Genomic DNA, 21,360 nt, shown 5'->3' with positions numbered 1-21,360 from the left:
CAAAGGCTGATGATGAAGGCAGGCAAAGTACCACCTGACAGTCAACTGGTCTTCTGTCCCAGGCGCCATGGCAGATTCCTGGAAAGCTAGATGGTGTATCTGGCCTGGGCTGGGACCTTACAGTCTCTTGCCTCTCCCTGAAGCCCCAGCATTGTACCCAACTCCAAAGAAAAATGAGCTGAAGAGCTACATGGTTTTAGCCACTGTAGGCCAACCTATATCCCTGGAAGCCTCTGAACTCCCGCTAGGATCCTGTAAACCCACAGGAAAAAAACAGTTCTACCAGAGTTGGCCACACTTAGAGCACTGTTTTATCATAAGCACGAAATAAGTGACAAGGGGAGAGGGGCAGGGAAGTGTTCTCTTATTAGGAATGAATAGAGCTGCTAGGGGAAGGTACTATCTTGGTTTGAATCTTAAATGTTCCCCAAAAGCCCATATGCTAAGAGGCTTGGTAACCAGCCTCTGACACTCCTGGGAAGTGGTGGAACCTTCAGGAGTTCAAGCCCAGTGAAGGGAGTTAGGTCAGCTGGGGCCTGCCCTTGAAGGTGACGTAGGGTGCAGCTCCTTCCTCTTTGCTCTCTAGCAGCCATTAGGTGAACAGGCCTCCTTTATCATACAGTTCTACTGTGATATACTATGCTGCCACAGGCCCAAAGCAACATGGTCAGCAACCATGGACTGAAACCTCTGAAACCATGAACCAAATAATCTTTCTTTCTTGAAGTTGTTTATCTCAGGCATCACAGTGACAGAAAGCTAACAGGTATTTTTCAAATACTCTAGGGGCTGTGCTCAAATATTCAATGATTAGTCCAGTTTGTAAGAGCTCAAAAGAGTAAGCAGAGAGCTTCTGGGCTCACTGTGGAACTCTGTATAGAGCTATCCAAAGATGGAATGGCCTGTGACTAGAGAAAGAGTTTTCCTCTGTCCTGGAGGTTTCCAAGATGACCTGAGGTTTTATGTGACAGAGCCCTGGAAATGGTGGCTGGCACATTGGGCAACCACTAAACTCTATTAAATGTTTCTTAAACTTTACTCACCAAATCATTTGGAGAGCCTTTTAAACAATTGTGATTTCCTATATTCATTTCAGACCTACTGAATCAGACATTAGGAAATGAGATTCAAATGATCTGAAATATCTATCTTCTAGTCCCAAGATCCAATGATTCTAGAATATTTGGGTAGTTTAATATTTACTATTCTTATTTATCCATTTCCTATCATTAAAACAGGAAAACAAACTGTTTATATCCATAACTTAGTTTTTATAGAAGTATCCAGTCCTTTTTAAAAAAGAATACATACACATATGCCCATGAATGTAATTTTATGAAATAAAACTATAAGCATTAGAAAGCAACATAAATAAGTCTAGGATAAAAACCTTATAGGGCTTAAGAAAAATAAATGATTATACTGTAACATTAAATTCCATTTTAAAAAATAGTAGATATAAATGGGTTTAATTGCTTTTATTATTCAGAGATTACCATGAGTCCTTTTTCTTAGAAAAAATAATTTTTCTGATTTTTAATACATTTTGTGAATAGGAATAGGGATGCACATAAAGCTGGAATACAAAAGGATCTTGATGGTTTGACAAACATCCACAAACACCAGCTGGTCAGATGTCTTCTACCAGGTTAGTTGGCAAAACACCAAACTCAACAGACAGAAATCCAATGTTTCGGCCATCAGGAAAAAGGAACGATCCAGTTTTAAATATATAAATGGTCATTTCTACATAACTTAGACTTATTCCATACATTAAGTATTTTAAATAATTAAAGTTTTTAAAACTGAAGAATGTCACTTATTAAAGAAACTTCTTGATAGTCTTAGCAGTAGTTCCACACTTCCCAGCAGGTGGCAGATTTCTGTTCGTACTTTCCTCTTCCTGTTCCAGTGCTAGAGCTCATCGTGTGCCAATACTGTGGGGGAAGGAAAGTTTATTTAGTTCTTGAAACCTTAAATATTAAATTAGCTTAAATTTCATCAAGGAATGGGATGGGGATGTGTGTATATAACTTAGCACTGGTGTTAACTGAAAATCCTAGTCTTAGTTTTTCTTTTTTTTTTTAATATTTATTTTTTAGTTTTCAGCGGACACAACATCTTTGTTGGTATGTGGTGCTGAGGATCAAACCCAGGCCACACGCATGCCAGGCGAGCGCGCTACCACTTGAGCCACATCCCTAGCCCCCTAGTTTTTCTATATATTCATTACATTGACATGAGAGTAGCTCTTTGTACATCTTGGTACCCATTATACTATATCATAACTATTTGTCTTTTTAACCACCTAGAAGACAAGGGGCATGCCTTATTTACCTTTGTTATCTCTAAGACCCAGATATGTTCACAAACATTATTTTATGAAATAAAACCAGAAACACTTAAAAAATCCATAACATAAATACATCATAGGATTAAAACCCCAGTTTAAGATAAATAGATCTTGCCTGCCAGGCATGGTGGAGCACATCTGTAATCCCTGAGGCAGGAGGATCACGAGTTCAAAGCCAGCCTCAGTGATAGTGAGGTGCTAAGCAACTGAGACCTTGTCTCTAAACAGTGGTTGAGTGCCCCTGAGTTCAATCCCTGGTACAAAGAAAAAAAAAAATCTAACAAATTATTCAACTTGCACAACAGGTACATATTGGTATTTTCTGGCAGGAATTGATTCAAATATTATTTAAACACATTTTGTTCTCCAAGGTGTCAGACTACATTTCTCTCTCCATTATATTCAATTGGAAAGATAATAAGTATAAAAGGGGATGACAATAATGAGGTAAGTGCCAGAGTTATCAATGAATTTCTAGAAACGGAAGAAGCATGCTGATATATAACAGCTGAGATGATGAGCTGATTTCCTGGGAGGCCCTTCTAGCAGAGCACACTAGGGGATCAGGAGTTAGGTAGGTAAAGCCACGGACTGAAGGACTGGGTGGGAAATCTGTGCCCATCAAGCCCTCACACTGCAGGGAGAAACAGAGTCGGTATTTAATCCAAGATTAAAAAGTGGAAGACTTTTTCTTGAAAGATGATGGTGAAGAGGAAGACAGGGAGAGGTATTTCTGGGTGGGTGTGGATGCCCTAGAGTAAAAGGCCTTCACCTGGGTTCTTGGAGTGGTTGTGTGGGATGGGCTTTGGTATGTTCCTTGTCCACACTCCTAGAGGGAAGCCTGTTAGACACACCTATAGGTATCACTCCAGTTCAGGGAAGAAGCATACTGAGAAAGACACATTTGAACCATGACAGAGGAAACCATGCTAGCTGTAATGAATACCTATGGAGAAATACCTGCACAGGGAGACCTGTGAGGAGGCGCACAAAGCACAGACACTAAAAGCACAAGCAGGCAGACAGGATGGAGCAGAGAGAATGAAGTGAAGTAGTGCAGAAGTGAAGTGTTTGCTCCTCCCTCCTGCTTAGTTTATTAACTTAAAAAAGTTACATACCACCATTACCATGACTACATTCTAATTAGTATTTCTTTAACCCTGAGTGTTAGCTAACTGAGATAAGGTCCAGGTTAGAATAAACATGGGGTCCCTATCCTCCAGGGGCATTACCATGGAGACCAGATAGTGCCTGCATAGTTATATTACCTCAAGAGGGTGAGGCTGGGCATCCTAGGCCTGGGAAGCAGGGTAAACTCATGAAGGACATTGTATGGCAGCCTTGCAACCTGTGCTTTTGCACAGGAGTTTCCCAGTAGCCAGGTATATCCTAGCAGTCGGGCATTCTATATCTTTGCACAGAAACTTCCTAGTCACCAAGCATGTCACAATCACGAAGTTTGTAGACCCCCAATCCCAAACACAGAACTCCCACAGGTAGCTATATATTTTATCAATCTAATCTTTCATTCTTAAACATAAACAAGCAGCCAAGAATCTCCAAGTATTTGAGGAAGACAAATGACAAGGAGAAAAGACCAAGATTCACTCACCAAAAAGCTCACCCTGAAGAAACATAGTAACCTAGAGGTCTACAGCAACACCTAAAATAATGCTAGTTAGTATTTTCAAGAGATAAGCCAATGAAGCAATAAAAACAGAACAAAACTGAAATTAAAAGGAAGCAAGCAGGGAAAAGATCTGTTGAGAATTAAGAAATATTTACCCAACTTTTTTAAAAAGTTGAAGATTAAGTGAAATAATTTACCAAAAACAGAGAGACGGAAAGAATATACTAGAGATATATACTTTATAATGTAAAGGATAAAGAAAATAATTCTGGCTAGGGTTGTGGCTTACTGGTGTAGCACTTGCCTAGCATGCATGAGGTACTGGGTTTGATTCTTGGCATCACATATAATAATAAATAATGGTCCATTGACAACTAAAAAAATATTTAAGAAAATAATTCTATTTACAGCAGCACCAAAAAGATCAAAGTTAAATCTAATCAAGGAGGTAAAACATCTGCACACCAAAAACTACAAATTTCCAAAAGAAATGAAAGATGCAATAAATGGAAAGACATCTATGCTCACAGATTGAGACTATTGTTATAACGTTTGTACTACCCAGGGCAATCTACAGATTCAATGCAATGCTTATCAAAATCCCAGTGACATTTTTCTGTAGAAATATAAAATAACTCATCTTAAAATTCATATGAAGTCCCTGGGACACTGAAAACAATTGTGAAAAAGACAAACGCAGTTGGCACACTCGTACTTCCCAATTTCCACGTTGCAAAGTTAAAATAATCAAAACAGTGTGATGTAATTTAAGATGGTGGATTACAGGAAGGCTGTATTCCTTACTGTTCCATGGCTTGGGATTCAAGCAGGAGACCTGCTTCTCAGTGAGGTGGGTGAAAGAGGGTATTTCACTGAAATTTAGCATCAGACAATCAGAGTCTCTTAGAGACTCAGAAAATGGGCTCATTGAATAAGGAACAAGGAGGAGTACATTGGAGCCAAGCCAGGTGTGGCAGTTGCAATTGGTACAACAGACAGAAACACAATGTACAAATTTGGTAAGGAAAAACCTGTAGAACAGAAAAGCAGCATGAACTTGGCTGATCCAGAGCTTGCACAGAGAACTGGTGTTTGAAATGTGCTCTGTGTTTCTTAATTGCCAAATGGACAGCTGAGATGGGGGGCAGTCATGAGGGGACCATGCTGCAGCTTGCTGCTGTGGGAGTGTTTAAGATCATGGCAAACAATGCCATACTGTCCCAGAAAGCAGCCATGGTAGATGGCCTATCATGCAAGTATAGTGGAATGTGACGTGAACAGGCACAGAGAAAACTGTACTCGGGGAGAAGCAAGTCAGATATACAAAGAGAAATGCAATTTGCTTTCTCTTTGAGTCTGGTGGTTCAGGCAACCAGCTGAAGCAGATCAGGACACTGAACATGCAGGTGTGAATACACCAAGCCTACGTAGGTCACATGCATGGGCATGGGCCTGTAGAGGGATGGCTCCCCAGCCCTACAAGCAGAAATTTCAGGAGGCTCCTGAGATCAGCAGTTGACAGCTGCCCAGCAGTAGGGATGTGTTGATCTGATCTTTCCAGAACAGATACACCCACCCAGCAAAGTCTCAAAGGCCTGATCAGAGCTAAGCCCCAGCACTAGAAGTGCCCACTTAGAACTCTGTAGCAGTTCCACTGTGGAAGTGCATGGATCTGGTCTGTGTAGACAAAACTCCAATCAACAGTACTTCACATTCCATCCTACCTTATACTGGTGAGAAGGAAAGTTGAGAGCTATTTCAACTAGTTTTTTAGGATACTCCAGCTGGTGACCACCACAAAAAGAGGAAGGCTTTAATAACCCCCATCTCTTGCCCAAGAGAGTACACAGCCCAGAAGAAACAAATAGGACAGTCGGGGACAGAAAGTGATCAGCCATCCTTGTTGACAGTTTTGACTACCTCAGTGGAAACAATTCCTTCATTTTTTAAATGAGAATCTTTTTTACTATTATTGTTGTTCTTATTTTAATATTTATTTTTTAGCTGTAGTTGGACACAATACCTTTATTTATTTTTATGTGGTGCTGATCAAACCCAGGGCCTCGCATGTGCTAGGCAAGTGCTCTACCACTGAGCCACAACCCCAGCCCATTTTTGTTCTTAATGTGCTGACTGGTTTATGAAAAAAAAAAAGATATATATATTTCTTTTTTTCTCCTATTTAGCATTTTTAAACAATTAAAAAAGAAATTACTTTTCTGTCTTGTCTTTTGTGGATTATGTTTTGGATTGCTTATTTTGATTTTGTTTTTGAATGTTTCTCTTGCTTCTTTTTCTTCTCACTCTGCAATTGCCAAAGTCTCTTATTCTTTTTTCTCTTATTTTTTTCTCTCCTTCTTTATAGCCATTACTTGCTACATCTTTTCTTCTTTCTCTATTCATATTTTGAACATTCTAAACATTCTAACATTCATGTATGATGTATCAAAATGCATAGATGCATTCTACTGTCACGTATAACTAATTAAAACAATTAAAAAATTTTAAAAGTCAGGTCACATTTAGAGGTAGACAATAAGAATTACTTCCAATTTCTCAGCAAAAACTCTAATATGCTGGAGGGCTTAGAATAATGTGATCCAAGCCCTTAAAAAAAATAACTGTCAACCAAGATTGCTATATCCAGAGAAGCTATCCTTCAGAATCAAAGAATTCATGAATACAAAACTGGCACTACAGAAAAAAGTTCAAGAAATACTACACACAGAAGAAATAAAAAACATGCCCTAGAGTTTTAAAATAAGCAAATGAAAAACAGGACCAAAGTAAACATTAGGGATAAATTGAAATAGCAGAAATTAATAACATCTCTCCATAAAAACACTGATTGCACACAGTGTCAACTTTCCAATTAAAAGACATAGGCTTGCAGAATGGATGAAAAATATAAGACCTAACTATATGTTGTTTTCAAGAGACTCACTTAACAGGCAGACAGCCACAGACTGAAAGTGAAAAAATAACAACTGATATACTATGCAAATGGATCAAAAAATGAGGAGTAGTAGCTGCTCTCATATCTGACAAGTCAGACTTCAAGCCAAAATTAATTAGTGACAAGGTCAATTCAAGTGATAAAGGAAACAATTCAAGAAGATATAATGAGAGTAAATTATTTATGCCCAGAATATTCATGTACCTAATTACATAAAACAGAAACTACTTGACTTATCCAGTACAATAATACTGGGTGATTTCAATACAAGTCTCTCACCAATAGATAGGTCATCTAGAAATAAAGTCAGCAAAGACTCTTCAGATCTGAAATACATTATAAACCAAATAGACTTAAATCTTTAGACTATTTCATCCAACAACAGCTTAATTCACTTTCACAGCTCTTCATGTAGCCTTCTTCAAAGTAGACTTCAAATTATAATGCAGAGCTACAGTAACAAAAACTACATGAAACTGGCATAAAAACAGACTCGAAGACCAAGAGTATATTCAATGGAATATTACTCAGTTTTAAAGAAGAATGAAATTATGGCATTTGCCAGTAAATGAATGGAGTTGGAGAATATCATGCTAAGTGAAATAAGCCAATCCTGAAAAACAAAGAGACAAAGAAGAAGACAAAGAGACAAATCTGCCCATCTATAGTCATCTGATCCTTGACAAAAGTTCCAAAAAGATACACTGGAGAAATTATATCCTTTAAAACAAATGGTGCTGGGAAAACTGATTAACCATATGTAGATGAATGAGACTATACCCTTTTCTCTCACCTTGCACAAAAGTCGACTCAAAATGCATCAAGACCTATGAAATATACCAGAAACTATATAACTTCTAAAAGAAAAGTAACTCCAACATACGGACACAGGCAATGACTTTCTCAATAGGAATATGTCCTAAAGCTCAGGAAATAATACCAAGAATTAATAAATGGGATGACATCAAATTAAAAAGCTTCTGCATGGCAAAAGAAACAAGAATGTGGGGCGAGAACTTACAGAATGGGAGAAAAATCTTTTCTAGCTTTTATTCTAAAAGAGGATTAATATCCAGAATAAAGAACTCAAACACCAAAAAAAAAAAATCCAATTAATAAGAAGGCAAATTAATTAAACAGGTACTTCTCTAAAGAAATGCAAATGTCTAACAAATTTATTAAAAAGTATTCAACATCTTTAGCACCTAGGTAAATGCAAATAAAAGCTAGTTATTAAAAAACTTAGTTTTACTCCAGTCAGAAAGGCAGCCACCAAGAATATAAATAATAAAAAATATTGGAGACAATGTGAAGAAATGGATTTCTACTATTTGTGAGATTGTAAATTAGTACAATGGAAATCAGTATGGAAGTTCCTCAAAAAAGTAGAAATGGAAGTACCGTATGACCCAGCCATTAAAGTCAGCATACTATAGTGATACATGCAAACCCAAGTTTATAACAGCACAATTCATAATAGTCAAACTATGAAATCAGGTGTCTGTCTTATGTTAAATGAAAAAAAAAATCAAGCTCAGAAAGTCAGGGTTGTATGTTTTCTTATCTATATGGAAGCTATAGAAGAAAACCAAAAAGAAAGGCATATGGGGAAGAATCTCTTGAAAACTGAAGGGAGATCACTAGAGTTAGAGAAAATGGACTCAGGGGGTAGGAAGCAGGGAAGGAAAAAAATACTGGGAAATAATATTAGCCAAGTTATATTGTCATATTATGTGAATGTACAAATATGTAACAACAAATCCCTGTGTTGTAATACGCTAAATAAAAATATGGGAAAAACCCAATGTGGTACTGGCAAAAAGACAGAAAGATATGTAGACCAATGAGATAGAGCACCCAGGAATAAAAAACCTGGCATGTATGATTGACTTGTCTTCAAAAAAATACCAAGGTCACTCAAAGAGAAAATTTGATAAGTCTCTACAGCAGGTAGGAAAAATAAATATCCACATAAAAATAAATATCCACAAAAAAAGAATGAAGTTTGGCTCTTAATCTACTCCATACACAAAAAAATTAAAACTGATTCATTTAAAGTGTAAGACCTGAAACTATAAAACTCCTGGGAAAAAAACATAGGGAAAAGATTTATGAGATTAGATGTGTTAATGACTTCTTACATACGAAACCAAAAGTGCAAGCAAACAAAGGAAAAATAGGTGAGACTACATCAAAGGGCACAATCAATAGAATGCAAAAAGGCTACCTACCAAAGGAGAAAAATACCTACAAGTCAAATGTCTGATAAGGGGTTAATATCTAGAATATATGTATATAAAAACTCATACAACTCAACAACAAAAAATTAAAACACCTGATTAAAAAATGGGCAAGGATTTTCAGACATTTAAAGATGATATACAAATGATCAACAAGTATATGAAAAGATGTTCAACACCACTGATCATCAGAAAAATGGATATCAAAAACTCAATGAGACTTTCATCTCCGACTCATTAGGAAGGCAACCATTTTAAAAAAAACAGTACAATTACTGTGAGAATGTAGAGAAACTGGAACTCTAATGCACTGTTGGTAGGATCATAAATGTTGCAAACCACTATGGAAAACGCTATTGGGGACTCATCAAATTTAAAAGTAGAATTATCATGCGCTTAGCAGTCCCATTTCTGGGTAGGTATGTAAAAGAACTGAAAGCAGGGTCTCCAAAAGATATTTGCACATTCATATTCACTGCAGTTAACAGTAGACCAAACACCTACTGATGGCTGAATGGATAAACAAAATATGGCATACACATAAAATGTAATACTACTAAGCCTTTAAATGGAAGGAGGGCTGGAGGTGCAGCTCAGTGGTAAAGAGCATGCCTTGCATGTATGATGCCCGGGTTTGATCCCCAGAACTACAAGGGGGGAAAAAAAGATGATTAGAAGGAAAGAAAATACTTTTACTAAAATCAGAAAGGGCCTGAGGACATTGTGCTAAATGAAATGTCAGCAACAATAAAACAAATACTGTATGATTCCACCTAATATGAGGTTCTAGAGTAGTCAAATGCATAGAGACAAAGTAGAGTGGTGGTTATCAGAGGTTGGGGATAAGGGGAAAAGGGAAAATGTTTTTTAACAGATATAGTTTTAGATTAACAAAATGAAAAATATCATGGAGATATGTCTCAATACAATGTGAACATATTTAGCATTAGTGAATTGTATACTTTTTAAATGGTTAAGATGGTAAATTTCATATTCTATATTTTTTCTACCACAATAAAAAGTGAATCAATAATGTAGAGGATTAATTCAAGAGGTTAAAAAAATTCAACTAATTAGAATTCTGGAAAGAGAACAGAAAAAATGGAATGATTATTTTTCAAAACTCCAAAAGTACAATGAAAAAAATGTCAAAGGCCAGAGAGAGATGAGTCTTTAGGAAACAAAACTGATGAGATGCAAAGAGAGTAGTGATAGAGATTGTTACAAACAATGACATCAAGATAAATAACAGAGATGGAGCAATAGCTCAGTACTAGAGAGCTTGCCTAGCACCACCAGACCCTGGGTTCAATCACCAGTACCATAAAATAAATAAACTTAATAAAGAAGTATTTCTCTAGAAATACTAGAGAAAACCAACAAAACTAAATGTTGGTTCTTGGAAAAGATTAACAAAATTGACAAACCTGTAGCTACACTCATTATGAAAAAAAAAAAAGACATTACCAAAAGTCAGAAACAAAAATGGGGACATTACTACATATTTTACAGAAAAAAATTATAAGAGTATTATGAACAATTAAATGACAACAATTTGTATAACTTAAGGTGAAATGAACATAGAAGTGCACATGTATTTGTTGAAGCTTTTATAAGGTGATAAAATGCCAAGGCAAAAACAACTTTTCAAATACTAAGAAATGTAAGCAAATCTAACCCAAACCAGGTCACTCTTCAAACCACAACTAAGATTACTAAAACCAGAGAAATAATAAAGATTAATTAGAAGACACGAGGTAATGTTTTTATTGAGCTACCTAAAGCTCTTACTACTTTGGATTTTCACATTTGGGAAATTCAGTATAATTTTTTTTTTCCTCTTTTGGGTACCAGTGATTGAACCTGAGTTGGTACTTGACCACTGAGCCACATCCCATGCCCTATTTTGTATTTTACTTATAGAGAAAGGGTCTCATTGAATTGCCTAGCATCTTACTTTTGCTGGGGCTGGCTTTGAACTTGTGATCCTCCTGCCTCAGCCTCCTAAGCTGCTAAGATTACAGGTATGTGCCACCATGGCTGGCAAATTCAGCGTAATCATAAAGACAACACTTATTTTTCACCTCTGTATCAGGAGACTAATATACTACTTGGCTATATAGAGGTATAAATTGAAGATCCTTGGGGGATAACATATCCATTTTTAAATAAAAATGAAATTCTTAATCATTATGCAGACTTTTTTTTTTTTTTTTAAATGCACACATACCTTTATTTTATTTATTTGCTTGTGGTGCCAGGGATTGAACTCAGTGCCTCACGCATGCTAGGCAAGTGCTCTACTACTGAGCCACAACCCTGGCCCCTTTTGTACAGACATTTTAAAATAAAAACTGAATCACTTGAGAATGTAATTAAGAACAATCTCAATACTGTCTGTAATCTTCAATATTCTCATCTCGTCAGTGTAATATGGTTCAGATATCATTGCAAGGTGATGACTTACTTGCACTTTTCTTCTTATTTTCAAGATTATCCAGTAATTGTCGTATCTCTGTATCATATTCTATCCATTCTGGGACAATCCTGGCAGCAGCTTTTAGTTTTGGTTCTTTTGTTTTGGGATTATTGCACTAAAAGTTTAAATAAAATTTTGTTAGTGAAGAACCATGCTTTTTAGTAAATAAACATAAAGGAAATACTTGGCAACACTTCTATTTTACTAGGGCAAACAAAATATATCTTACAAAAAGCAGAGCCCTACTCAGAACTTGAACACTAGAAATTTAATATAGGTAGGATTAAATGAAATGACAAATTATATATATATATATATATATATATATATATATATATATATATATATTTACATATACACACACACACACCCCTATATAAGTAATAATTGCTTAATACAAGTACTCAATCAGAAACTTAAAAAAAATTGAAAGACAATTTGTTGGTTCATAAGAAGAGTGTCAAACAATTCTTTATAATGCTTTAATGAAAGATCTAAATTGCATACCATACTGTAAAGGAATGTGGCAGGGGTCAGTCTTCATTTCTTCACCCCCAAAAGAAACTAAAATAACAATCTCCAGTGTTTGCTGATATACCATCAATTTAAACTACTCGGTCCCACTATCAAGTGTTTATTTTTTTAATTAAAAAAAGGTTAAAAGGAAAAAGTTATGGGATGAGGTTGATAAGGATCTGATGTTGGTTACTTCTGAAGGCACAGCTGAAGGATGTCCTCATGTGCTGAATAAGCAGTGAGAAAAGAGAGGCATTAAACTTATGACCCCAGTACCTTTGGCTTGAGCAATGTGAAGAATGTAGTTAATGCTTACTGAGAGAGAAAAGACAACTTCATCAAGTTACAAAGGCAGCCCATCTGCTATGTACAACTCATTAATACAGAAAGTGTCTTGAAGCTAGTTTCTATGTGACACTTTCTCAATTGGCTTTTCTCTTACTGCCAAGGGGAAAGCTATTAGTCATCAGCCACAAGCTTGCTGTCAAATATATTCAGTTAATTACACTGTGTTTTTTTTTTAATTTTCCTTAGAGTGATATATTTCAAAAGCAAATGGAAATGGGATCTTCTTTACAGAAGATAACTTCACAGGCAACATTTTCTATAAAGTAAAAGTTATGGGACTACCTTCTTTTTAACGTGAAAGCAACTACTAAAATAAAAACACTGTTTTCTTTAGGTTGTGTGTGTTGTGCACTACAATACGTGTGTGGGTTGGCATTTGTGTTTTCTATCCTCTTTATCAGTGGTTCTAAGTAGGGAATCATATCCTTCAGGAGGAAACTTTGGCAAGGTCTGGGAATTTTAGTTGTCATTACTGAGGGGAAGTGGGGTACTATTGCCATCTAGTGGGTAATGGTCAGGGGATGCTGCTGAATATTACACAACAGATAGAACAGGCAAGCATTATCTAGCCCCAAATGCTAAGACTAACAAACCTGGATTAAAAAATGAGACAGCAGCCCAACATTCCTTTCCACCTTCAATACCATTAATCATGCTCTTTTACTCACTTCCAGGCCATTTCCTTATGATTTTTCTGCATTCCCTTAACTTTTTTTCCCCAAGAATAGCTCACTCTTCCATTTTAAGTGTTTGAGAGAGAGGTGGTTTTCTGAACATCAAAATGTATGACACCCTTCGTTTTCTGTGCAGCACTATTGCTAGGAGGTAGATATCCATTCATGAATGAAACTTTTTCAGCTTGTTTACATTAAAATTTGGAAGTGTGACCAACACCTATTAAGAATCCAGGACTTTAAGATTCAGGACATGTTTTCTACACTCCTATTTACTTTTCTCCAGATCAGCACTATCCAATAGAGGTATGATGGAAACCAGGTTAGCCACTGAATATTTTCTAGTAGCCATTTATAAAATATAAAATGAATAGGTAAAATAAAATTTGATAGTATACTTTAACTTAATATACCCAAAATGCAATTAGTCAACATGTAATCAATATAAAAATAGCTGATGACATATTTTAGTATTCTTTTCATTACACTGAGTCTTCAAACTCTGATGTGTATTATTTACACCTTTATAGCACACCTCAATTCAGACTAGCAACAATTTTAAGTGCTCCAAAGCCATAAGTGCAACTGGCTGTTGTACTGGAAGGAGTGGCCTCAGAGGAACAGAGATGGTGACAAGAGCTGAGAAGATGAAAAAGGCATAGGTTGATGGGGAGTGGTCCCCGAGTCACGGCCAGAGCACAGGGAAGCTACTTGCTGACAGGGATGCTTACTTAGATTGGCTACATAAGTGTGACCCCACAGAAGTTTTGGGGTTTGCTATAGTAGCTCATGTTAAACCAAGTACTGAAGATCTCAGGGAGACCTGTGGCACTAACACATCAGACACAACCTTATCTTCACAATACAACCTTAACATCTTAATACTTATATTCAGTAATGTTCTTGACTTTGCTTCATAAAATTCTCTTGCTTCCCTCTTAACAAGGCAATTTTATTTGTTTCTATTATATTCTACCACCTCTGACTGCATTCGACCATGGTGGTTTGCTACTTTTTAAAAATAATCTATGGATCTACATATATCTGGGTAAATGTCCCAGGACCTTATGGTCCTCCCTTATTTTGTTCAAAATAGTAAAAATGCTATGTTTTTGTAGTTCATTCTTCAAGGAAGACCTTGTAAATAATTATTTTATACTCAAGCACTTTCATTAACAATATTATGGTCAGAGAAATAATTGTATTATCTTACAGTATTGGAATGTATGTTCTAGGCATTGGAAAAACAAATTGGCTTCAAATATTTTGTGTTTAGGAAAGCATAACTATGCTGTGTAGCTTAAAATGTAAATCTAAGAAATAATCTCTGAAAAATAAGGAAGGACTATAGAAAAAGACAAGTGTAAGATAATTTCAATAGACAAAATTATCTTGGTAATCTCCTTTGGGGAGAATACCGATGAGAGAACTGATGTGAGGATTGTTAAGATGATATAGCCGATTTATAAACATCTTCAGTTAGCTCATGGTCCTCCTTTCAAAAGACCCTAAGTAGAAAAGATGTTCCACAGCAAAACTGTTACCACTATTCTTAGATAGGCCTGCTTGTGAAGTTGTCCCTTGACTGGCATCTAAGAACTCAGGTTTCAGACAGGTCTCACATTCCCTAATAAGAGTGGCTCATTGTGCCTAAACTGTGCAAATGTGGTTTATGCCAAACACTTGCTTTTCTTCTGGGAGTTGATAATTTTGGCGTGTGCCAGGCAGAGGGTGATTGCATGGTGACAAGTTCCCCAGAAAAGCCATGGGAACTGTGTTTCTAATAAGCATCTTTTGGAGGCAACACTTCATATATGCTGCAAAATTTAAGACTTTGAGTTTTTAAGCTTGTCTTGTGTGACTTGAGAGAGAGAGAGAGAGAGAGAGAGACAGGATCTGCATCTGACTTTGTCTTCGCCCTACATGCCTTTTCCCTTTGCTGACTGTGCTTTCTATCCTTTCGGTGCAATGACCTATAGCCAATGAGTACAGTATATTTTGCATCCTCTGAGTTCTTCCTTCTGAATTAGCAAACCTGAGGGTGGTCTTGGGGGTTCCCCCAACACAGCCCTCTACTTGCTAACCTAAGAAAAATGCAAAGCAAACTGAGCAGCAGAAAAAGAGGTAATATATGTGCCATCCATTTGTAAAACAAAATATTTCTCTTTTGAACACTTCCCCATCTACTTATATATAAATGTAAACAGACACTCACCAGATCTATAGTTTTGGCTCTTTGTTTGGATTCATCATCACACCAGGTTTCACACCATAGCCAATCTTGAGGAAGAGACTTGATGGCAACTTGGTAAATCATATTGTTAGGAAGATCCTATAGAAAAAAAATGATTTAATCAGAGGTATACAAATTAGAGTCAGAAGGAAAGAAGCTGAAGATATCATTTAGACTACAAACAGATCATAAAAACATGTCAATTTGAGGTATCTCCATATTTTTAAGCCCTAAATGCCTAATTTGATCCAATATTCTTGTGTCCTATGAATGAACATATGCACTGGAACTATATCCACAACCCCTTAAGGCTTCATCCCAGAAGGGAGGCCCTGAAATCCACCACTTCATATTCCCCCAGTGGACAGCCTCAGTATCTTGATCTGCTTTGGAATGTCAAAAGTAAACTATTCACATGTGCCTGCTATTGGTGTTTATGTTGGTCACTACCACATTCTCCTGATTCTGAGGTGACCTTTCATCTCCCTGTTGGAAACAATGCCCATGAATATATTCCTTTCTGCATGCTCAGGATTTTTTTTTTTTTTTTTTTTTTTTAAGAAAGACTGCTGGCACATGGGTTCAAGGATGTTTGACAAATGAGACTAATAAGTTAGAGAACTCTGGAGAGACTAAGGGACACTTCAGTAGAGACAGTTGTTTCTTTCCCCAGATGTTCACATTCCATAGCCAATGGCATGCAGGTACCTGCATTAGCTGTCTTTTATAAGCTCTAATTAGGATTTACAATTTTAGGGTTCCTCTTCCAACACTCTGATTAAACATGATATAGTCCTAGCAAATACAGTACGAAAATGAAATAAAAGATATACAGATTAAAAAGAAATAAAAGTGCTGTTATTTGCAACTAACAGTACTGTTTATGTAGAAAATCTCAAGCATCAGTGAAAAAATCTCCTGAAACTAATAAGCAATTATAGCATGGTTATAAGACACAAAGTTAATACATAAAAGTCAACTACTCTTATATACATCAGAAATGAATAACTGGAATTTGAAATAAGAAACCCACTATGCCATTTACATTAGCATGAGAAATTTATTCATTACTGCTTTTGAAGGCTTACTATAAAAGCTACATGAGACGGACATCATTACCCTAGACACATGTATGACTGCCACATACAGTGCAACTCTACATTGTATATTACCAGAGAAATGAAAAGCTATGCTCCATTTGTGTAAAATGAACCAAAATGCATTCTGCTATCATGTATTTTAGAATAAAAATAATTTTTTCAAAAAGCTACAGTAATCCAGACAGTGTGATATCTGAAAGAATAGAAAAACAGACAATAGAGTCCAGAAATATGGGAATTCTCTAACTTCTGTATAATTTTTATGTAAACCTAACAGCTCTAAAAAGTAAAGTCTTTAAAAAGCTTAATTTTTGTCTTATTTATTCTAATTAATTATACATGACAGCAGAAGGCATTTCAATTAACACTACACATACAGAGCACAATTTTTCATGTCTCTAGTTGTACACAAAGTTGAGTCACACCATTTGTGTCTTCATACATGTAACGATGTCCATCTCATTCCACTGTCTTTTTTATCCCCGTCCCTTCACTTCCCTTCCATCCCCTTTGCCCTATCTAAAGTTCCTCCATTCCTTTCATTTTCCATCCCCATCCCCATTACGGATCAGCATCCACATATCTGACAAAACATTTGGCCTTTAGTTTTTTGGGATTGGCTAACTTCACTTAGCATTGTATTCTCCAACTCCATCCATTTACCTGCAAATGCCATGATTTTATTCTCTTTTAATGCTGAGTAATATTCCATTGTGTATATATACCAGTTTCTTTATCCATTCATCTACTAAAGGGCATCTAAATTGGTTCCACAATTTAGCTACTGTGAATTGTGCTGCTCTAAACATTGATATGGCTATGTCCCTGTAGTATGCTGTTTTTAAGTCCTGTGGGTATAGACCGAAGAGTGGGATAGCTGGGTCAAATGGTGGTTCCATTACAAGTTTTCTAAGGAATCTCCATACCACTTTCCAGATTGTAGTCCCACCAGCAGTATAAGAATGTGCCTTTTCCCCCACATCCTTGCCAACACTTATGGTTGTTTGTATTCTTAATAAGTGCCATTCTGACTGGAGTGAGATGAAATCTTACAGTAGTTTTGATTTGCATTTCTCTAATTACTAGAGATGCTGAACACTTTTTCATGTATTTGTTAATTGATTGTGTATCTTCTGAGAAGTGTCTGTTCAGGTCCTTGGCCCATTTATTGATTGGGTTGTTTTTTTGGAGTTTAGCCTTTCGAGTTCTTTATATACCCTAGAGATTCGTGTTCCCTCTGATGTGCAAGTGGTAAAAATGTGCTCCCAAGCTATAGGCTCTCTATTTACCTCACTGATTGTTTCTTTTTCTAAGAAGCTTTTTAGTTTGAATCCATCATATTAATTATTGACTTTAATTCTTGTGTTATAGGAGTCTTGTTAAGGAAGTAAGGGATCTAATTTGACATGATGGAGATTTGGGCCTACTTTTTATTCTATTAGACACAGGTTCTCTGGTTTAATTCCTAGGTCCTTGATCCACTTTGAGTTTTGTGCATGGTGCGAGATAGGGGTTTAATTTCATTTTGTTGCATATGGATTTCCAGTTTTCTAGGCACCTTTTGTTGAAGAGGCTATCTTTTCTCCAATGTATGTTTTTGATGCCTCTAATATAACTGTAATTATGTGGGTTAGTCTCTGTGTCTTCTATTCTGTACCATTGGTTTACCAGTCTGTTGTGGTGCCAATACCATGCTGTTTTTGTTACTGTTGCTCTGTAGTATTGTTTAAGGTCTGGTATAGTCATGCCACCTGCTTCATTCTTCTTGCTGAGGATTGCTTTAGCTATTCTAGGTCTCTTATTTTTCCAGATGAATTTCATGACTGCCTTTTCTATTTCTATGAGGAATGTCATTGTGATTTTGACTGGAATAGAATCAAATCTCTATAGTACTTTTTGTAGTATGGTCATTTTGACAATATTAATTCTGCCTATCCAAGAACAAGGGAGATCTTTCCATCTTCTAAGGTCTTCTTTTAATTTCTTTTCTTAGTGTACTGTAGTTTTCATTGTAGAGAACTTTCACCTCTTTTGTTGATTCCCAAGTATTTTATTTTTTGAGGCTAATGTTAATTGGGTAGTTTTCCTAATTTCTCTTTCAGAGGATTCATCAGTGATATACAGAAATGCATTTGATTTATGGGTGCTGATTTTATATCCTACTACTTTGCTGTATTTATTTTCTACTTCTAGAAGTTTTCTGGTGGAATTTTTTGAATCCTCCAAGTATAGAATCATGTTGTTGGCAGACAATGATAGTTTGAGTTCTTTTCCTATCTACATTCCTTTCATTTTTTCCATCTAACTGTTCTGGCTAGAGTTTCAAGAACTATGTTAAACAGAAGTGGGGAAAGAGGGCATCCCTGTCTTGTTCCAGTTTTTAGAGGAAATGCTTTCAATTTTTCTCCATTTAGAATGATGTTGGCCTGGGGCTTAGCATAGATAACTTTTACAATGCTGAGATATGTTCCTATTATCCCTTGTTTTTCTAGTGTTTTGAACATGAAGGAGTGCTGTATTTTGTCGAATGATTTTCAATACATGCAAAAAAATGATCATCAATAGATGCAGAGAAAGTATTTCACTTTTTAAATGCTATTGTGAATGCTATTGTTTTAAATTTCAAATCCACTTGTTTATTGATGACATGGGAAAGTGATTTCACCTTGGTATATTAACTTACTATCTTGTTTCTGAGTTATCATTCCTTATCACTCCAAGGTTTTTGTTGATGGTTCTTTTGGGTTTTCCACATAGAAGGTAACGTCACTTACTAGACATGATCATTTCTTTCTTTCTAGTCCATATTTGCTTTTCTCGTCTTACTCCATTAGCAGAGACCTTACTTTGGTTTTAATTTTTCTTTTCCTCTTAAGTTTCTAATTTATTTCAGACATTTTTTCTTTTTTAAAAAAGAGGTACTTAGTAATATGAGTTTATATTTAAGCACTATTTTAACTGCTTCACATGACACTCTTCATCATTTGATTTGCACAGAAAGAAAAGTAGCCTACAGTCGGAATGTAATCAGAATTCACTTGAAATAGTAAATGATGTAACATTTACCAATGTCATGGTAAAGAGGCTCAGAAAGACAAATAATGAAAGATTAAGGAAAAGGAATTCTGGAGTGGAGGTTTATGGATGAATCTTTGGGTACTGAACCTTTAACATCACCAGAAAGCACTCAATAGAGATGCTGCACTAAATGACAAACCAGACAAAACGATAGTCTGCTGATGTCTGCTAGACTTGGTCCCTGGCTACTTCAATGGCACAATAGGCACATGCATGGAGTAGAATGACAGCAGAGATGGAGACCGTGCATGGGCCCATCAAGTCTGATCTAACTCTTACAACTGCCAAGAGATTAGACCAATACTGGTCTAATACTGAATGTATACTTTGAAAAGATCAATCAGCAGTTTAAAGATCAATCAGCAGTTTGGTGGCAAATTAACTACATTGGACCCCTTCAGCCCTGAAAGAGCATAATTCTTCTGAACTGAACTATATACATATTTTGTGTATGGGTTTGCTTTCTGTGCTTTCATTATCCAAGAGCTTAAGGAGTCATCCACTGACACAGGGTTCGATATAATATTGTATTAGATTAAGAGACCAAATTCACAGCAAAGATATCATGGCAGAGAGCATATGACCATGAGATTTCACAATCCTATCACACTATGATACCACACAGAAGATGCTGGCCTGAAAGAGCAATTGAACAGTCTATTGAAGACACCAGAGGTGCTATCTTGATGATAGTACTTTGCAAGGGTAAGGTGCCATTCTGCATATGCAGCATTATATTCTACATCAACAACCATCATATAGTGCTGTTACCATTCATAAGAATTACACAGGTCCAAGGGAACAAAGTAAGGTGATAAGACCCTTCTTATCATCCCCAGGGATTCTTTTAAGGAGGTTGTGCTTATTATCCCCACAACCTCCACAACCAAGTAATCCAGAACCACTTTGCGATTCATTATGTTAAGGGAATCCAGAATGGAGAGCAGAGACAATGGGTCTAAGTATGGGCTACAAATCAGCTCCAGATATACAAGTTGAAGTTGTCCCACTAACTTCATTCTTAAGTTTTCTGTTGAATTTATTCAAAGAGGTAGATTCACATAGAACAGTGTGCACTATAACAGATGCTATGATGTAGCACCCACATCTCCATTCAAGTCTGAAAACTTCTACTAGCTGCTGGCCGACAACTTTCAACTGTCAGTTATCATTAAGAACTACCACTGGGGGAAGAGTTGTCTCACCAAGGTCAAACCTTTTCCTGGGAAAGCCTATATACAATGATTTGTTGATGTGAAGAAATAAATACAAGGGTTCCTTGCCCACCTTTGTGCATTGTCACCTCAGAAAGACCATCACAGCTTCAGAGCTCCCTAGGGATCACTCATCCAAGTCCTTGAATTTGGAGAATCTTACCAATTCTATTTCACTCCTTGCCCTGAACTTGCTGGTCCTTAGAGCACTTCCTAGTAAACCTTTTGCAAACTAGTTTCCATTTTAGTCAGTTTGTTTCCTGAGAAATACAACCTGTGATAGGCAGCTAAGTGGTATTTGCTGATGCAGGTAATGGAAGAGGAAAGAACTTGAGTTATTAACTTTGAGATAGTTTGGGGCATTAATGTGGTGATGCTGGTAGATTTAAATATGAGTTTGGCATTTAGGGATAGCTAAGATACAGATAAAATTTGGGAATTATTCGTAGGAAGATGGAAACTAAAAGGATGAATGAAGGTAAGATTGCTAATAGAGTTGGTACAGAATGAGAAATGGGCCAAGCTGAGACTCAAAGCAT

General features: G+C 36.4%; 1 protein-coding gene across 1 annotated transcript in view; it reads right to left on the bottom strand.

The window, feature by feature from the left end:
* Nucleotides 1-1,472: 1,472 nt before the first annotated feature.
* Uggt2 (UDP-glucose glycoprotein glucosyltransferase 2) overlaps nt 1,473-21,360 on the bottom strand; it is a 166,528-nt gene continuing 146,640 nt past the window's right edge. The window contains exons 37-39 of the mRNA XM_026399575.2: nt 15,412-15,528; nt 11,647-11,773; nt 1,473-1,937 (exon numbers count right to left, since the gene is read on the bottom strand). Coding sequence (XP_026255360.2) covers nt 1,915-1,937; nt 11,647-11,773; nt 15,412-15,528 — 267 coding nt within the window. The 3' untranslated portion in view covers nt 1,473-1,914. The remainder of the gene's footprint in view (nt 1,938-11,646; nt 11,774-15,411; nt 15,529-21,360) is intronic.

The sequence above is a fragment of the Urocitellus parryii genome, chromosome 2, assembly GCF_045843805.1.
Source record: "Urocitellus parryii isolate mUroPar1 chromosome 2, mUroPar1.hap1, whole genome shotgun sequence".
Classification (NCBI taxonomy): domain Eukaryota; kingdom Metazoa; phylum Chordata; class Mammalia; order Rodentia; family Sciuridae; genus Urocitellus; species Urocitellus parryii.
Note: the sequence above shows the minus strand (reverse complement) of the source record. Positions and strands in the feature narration are given on the sequence as shown.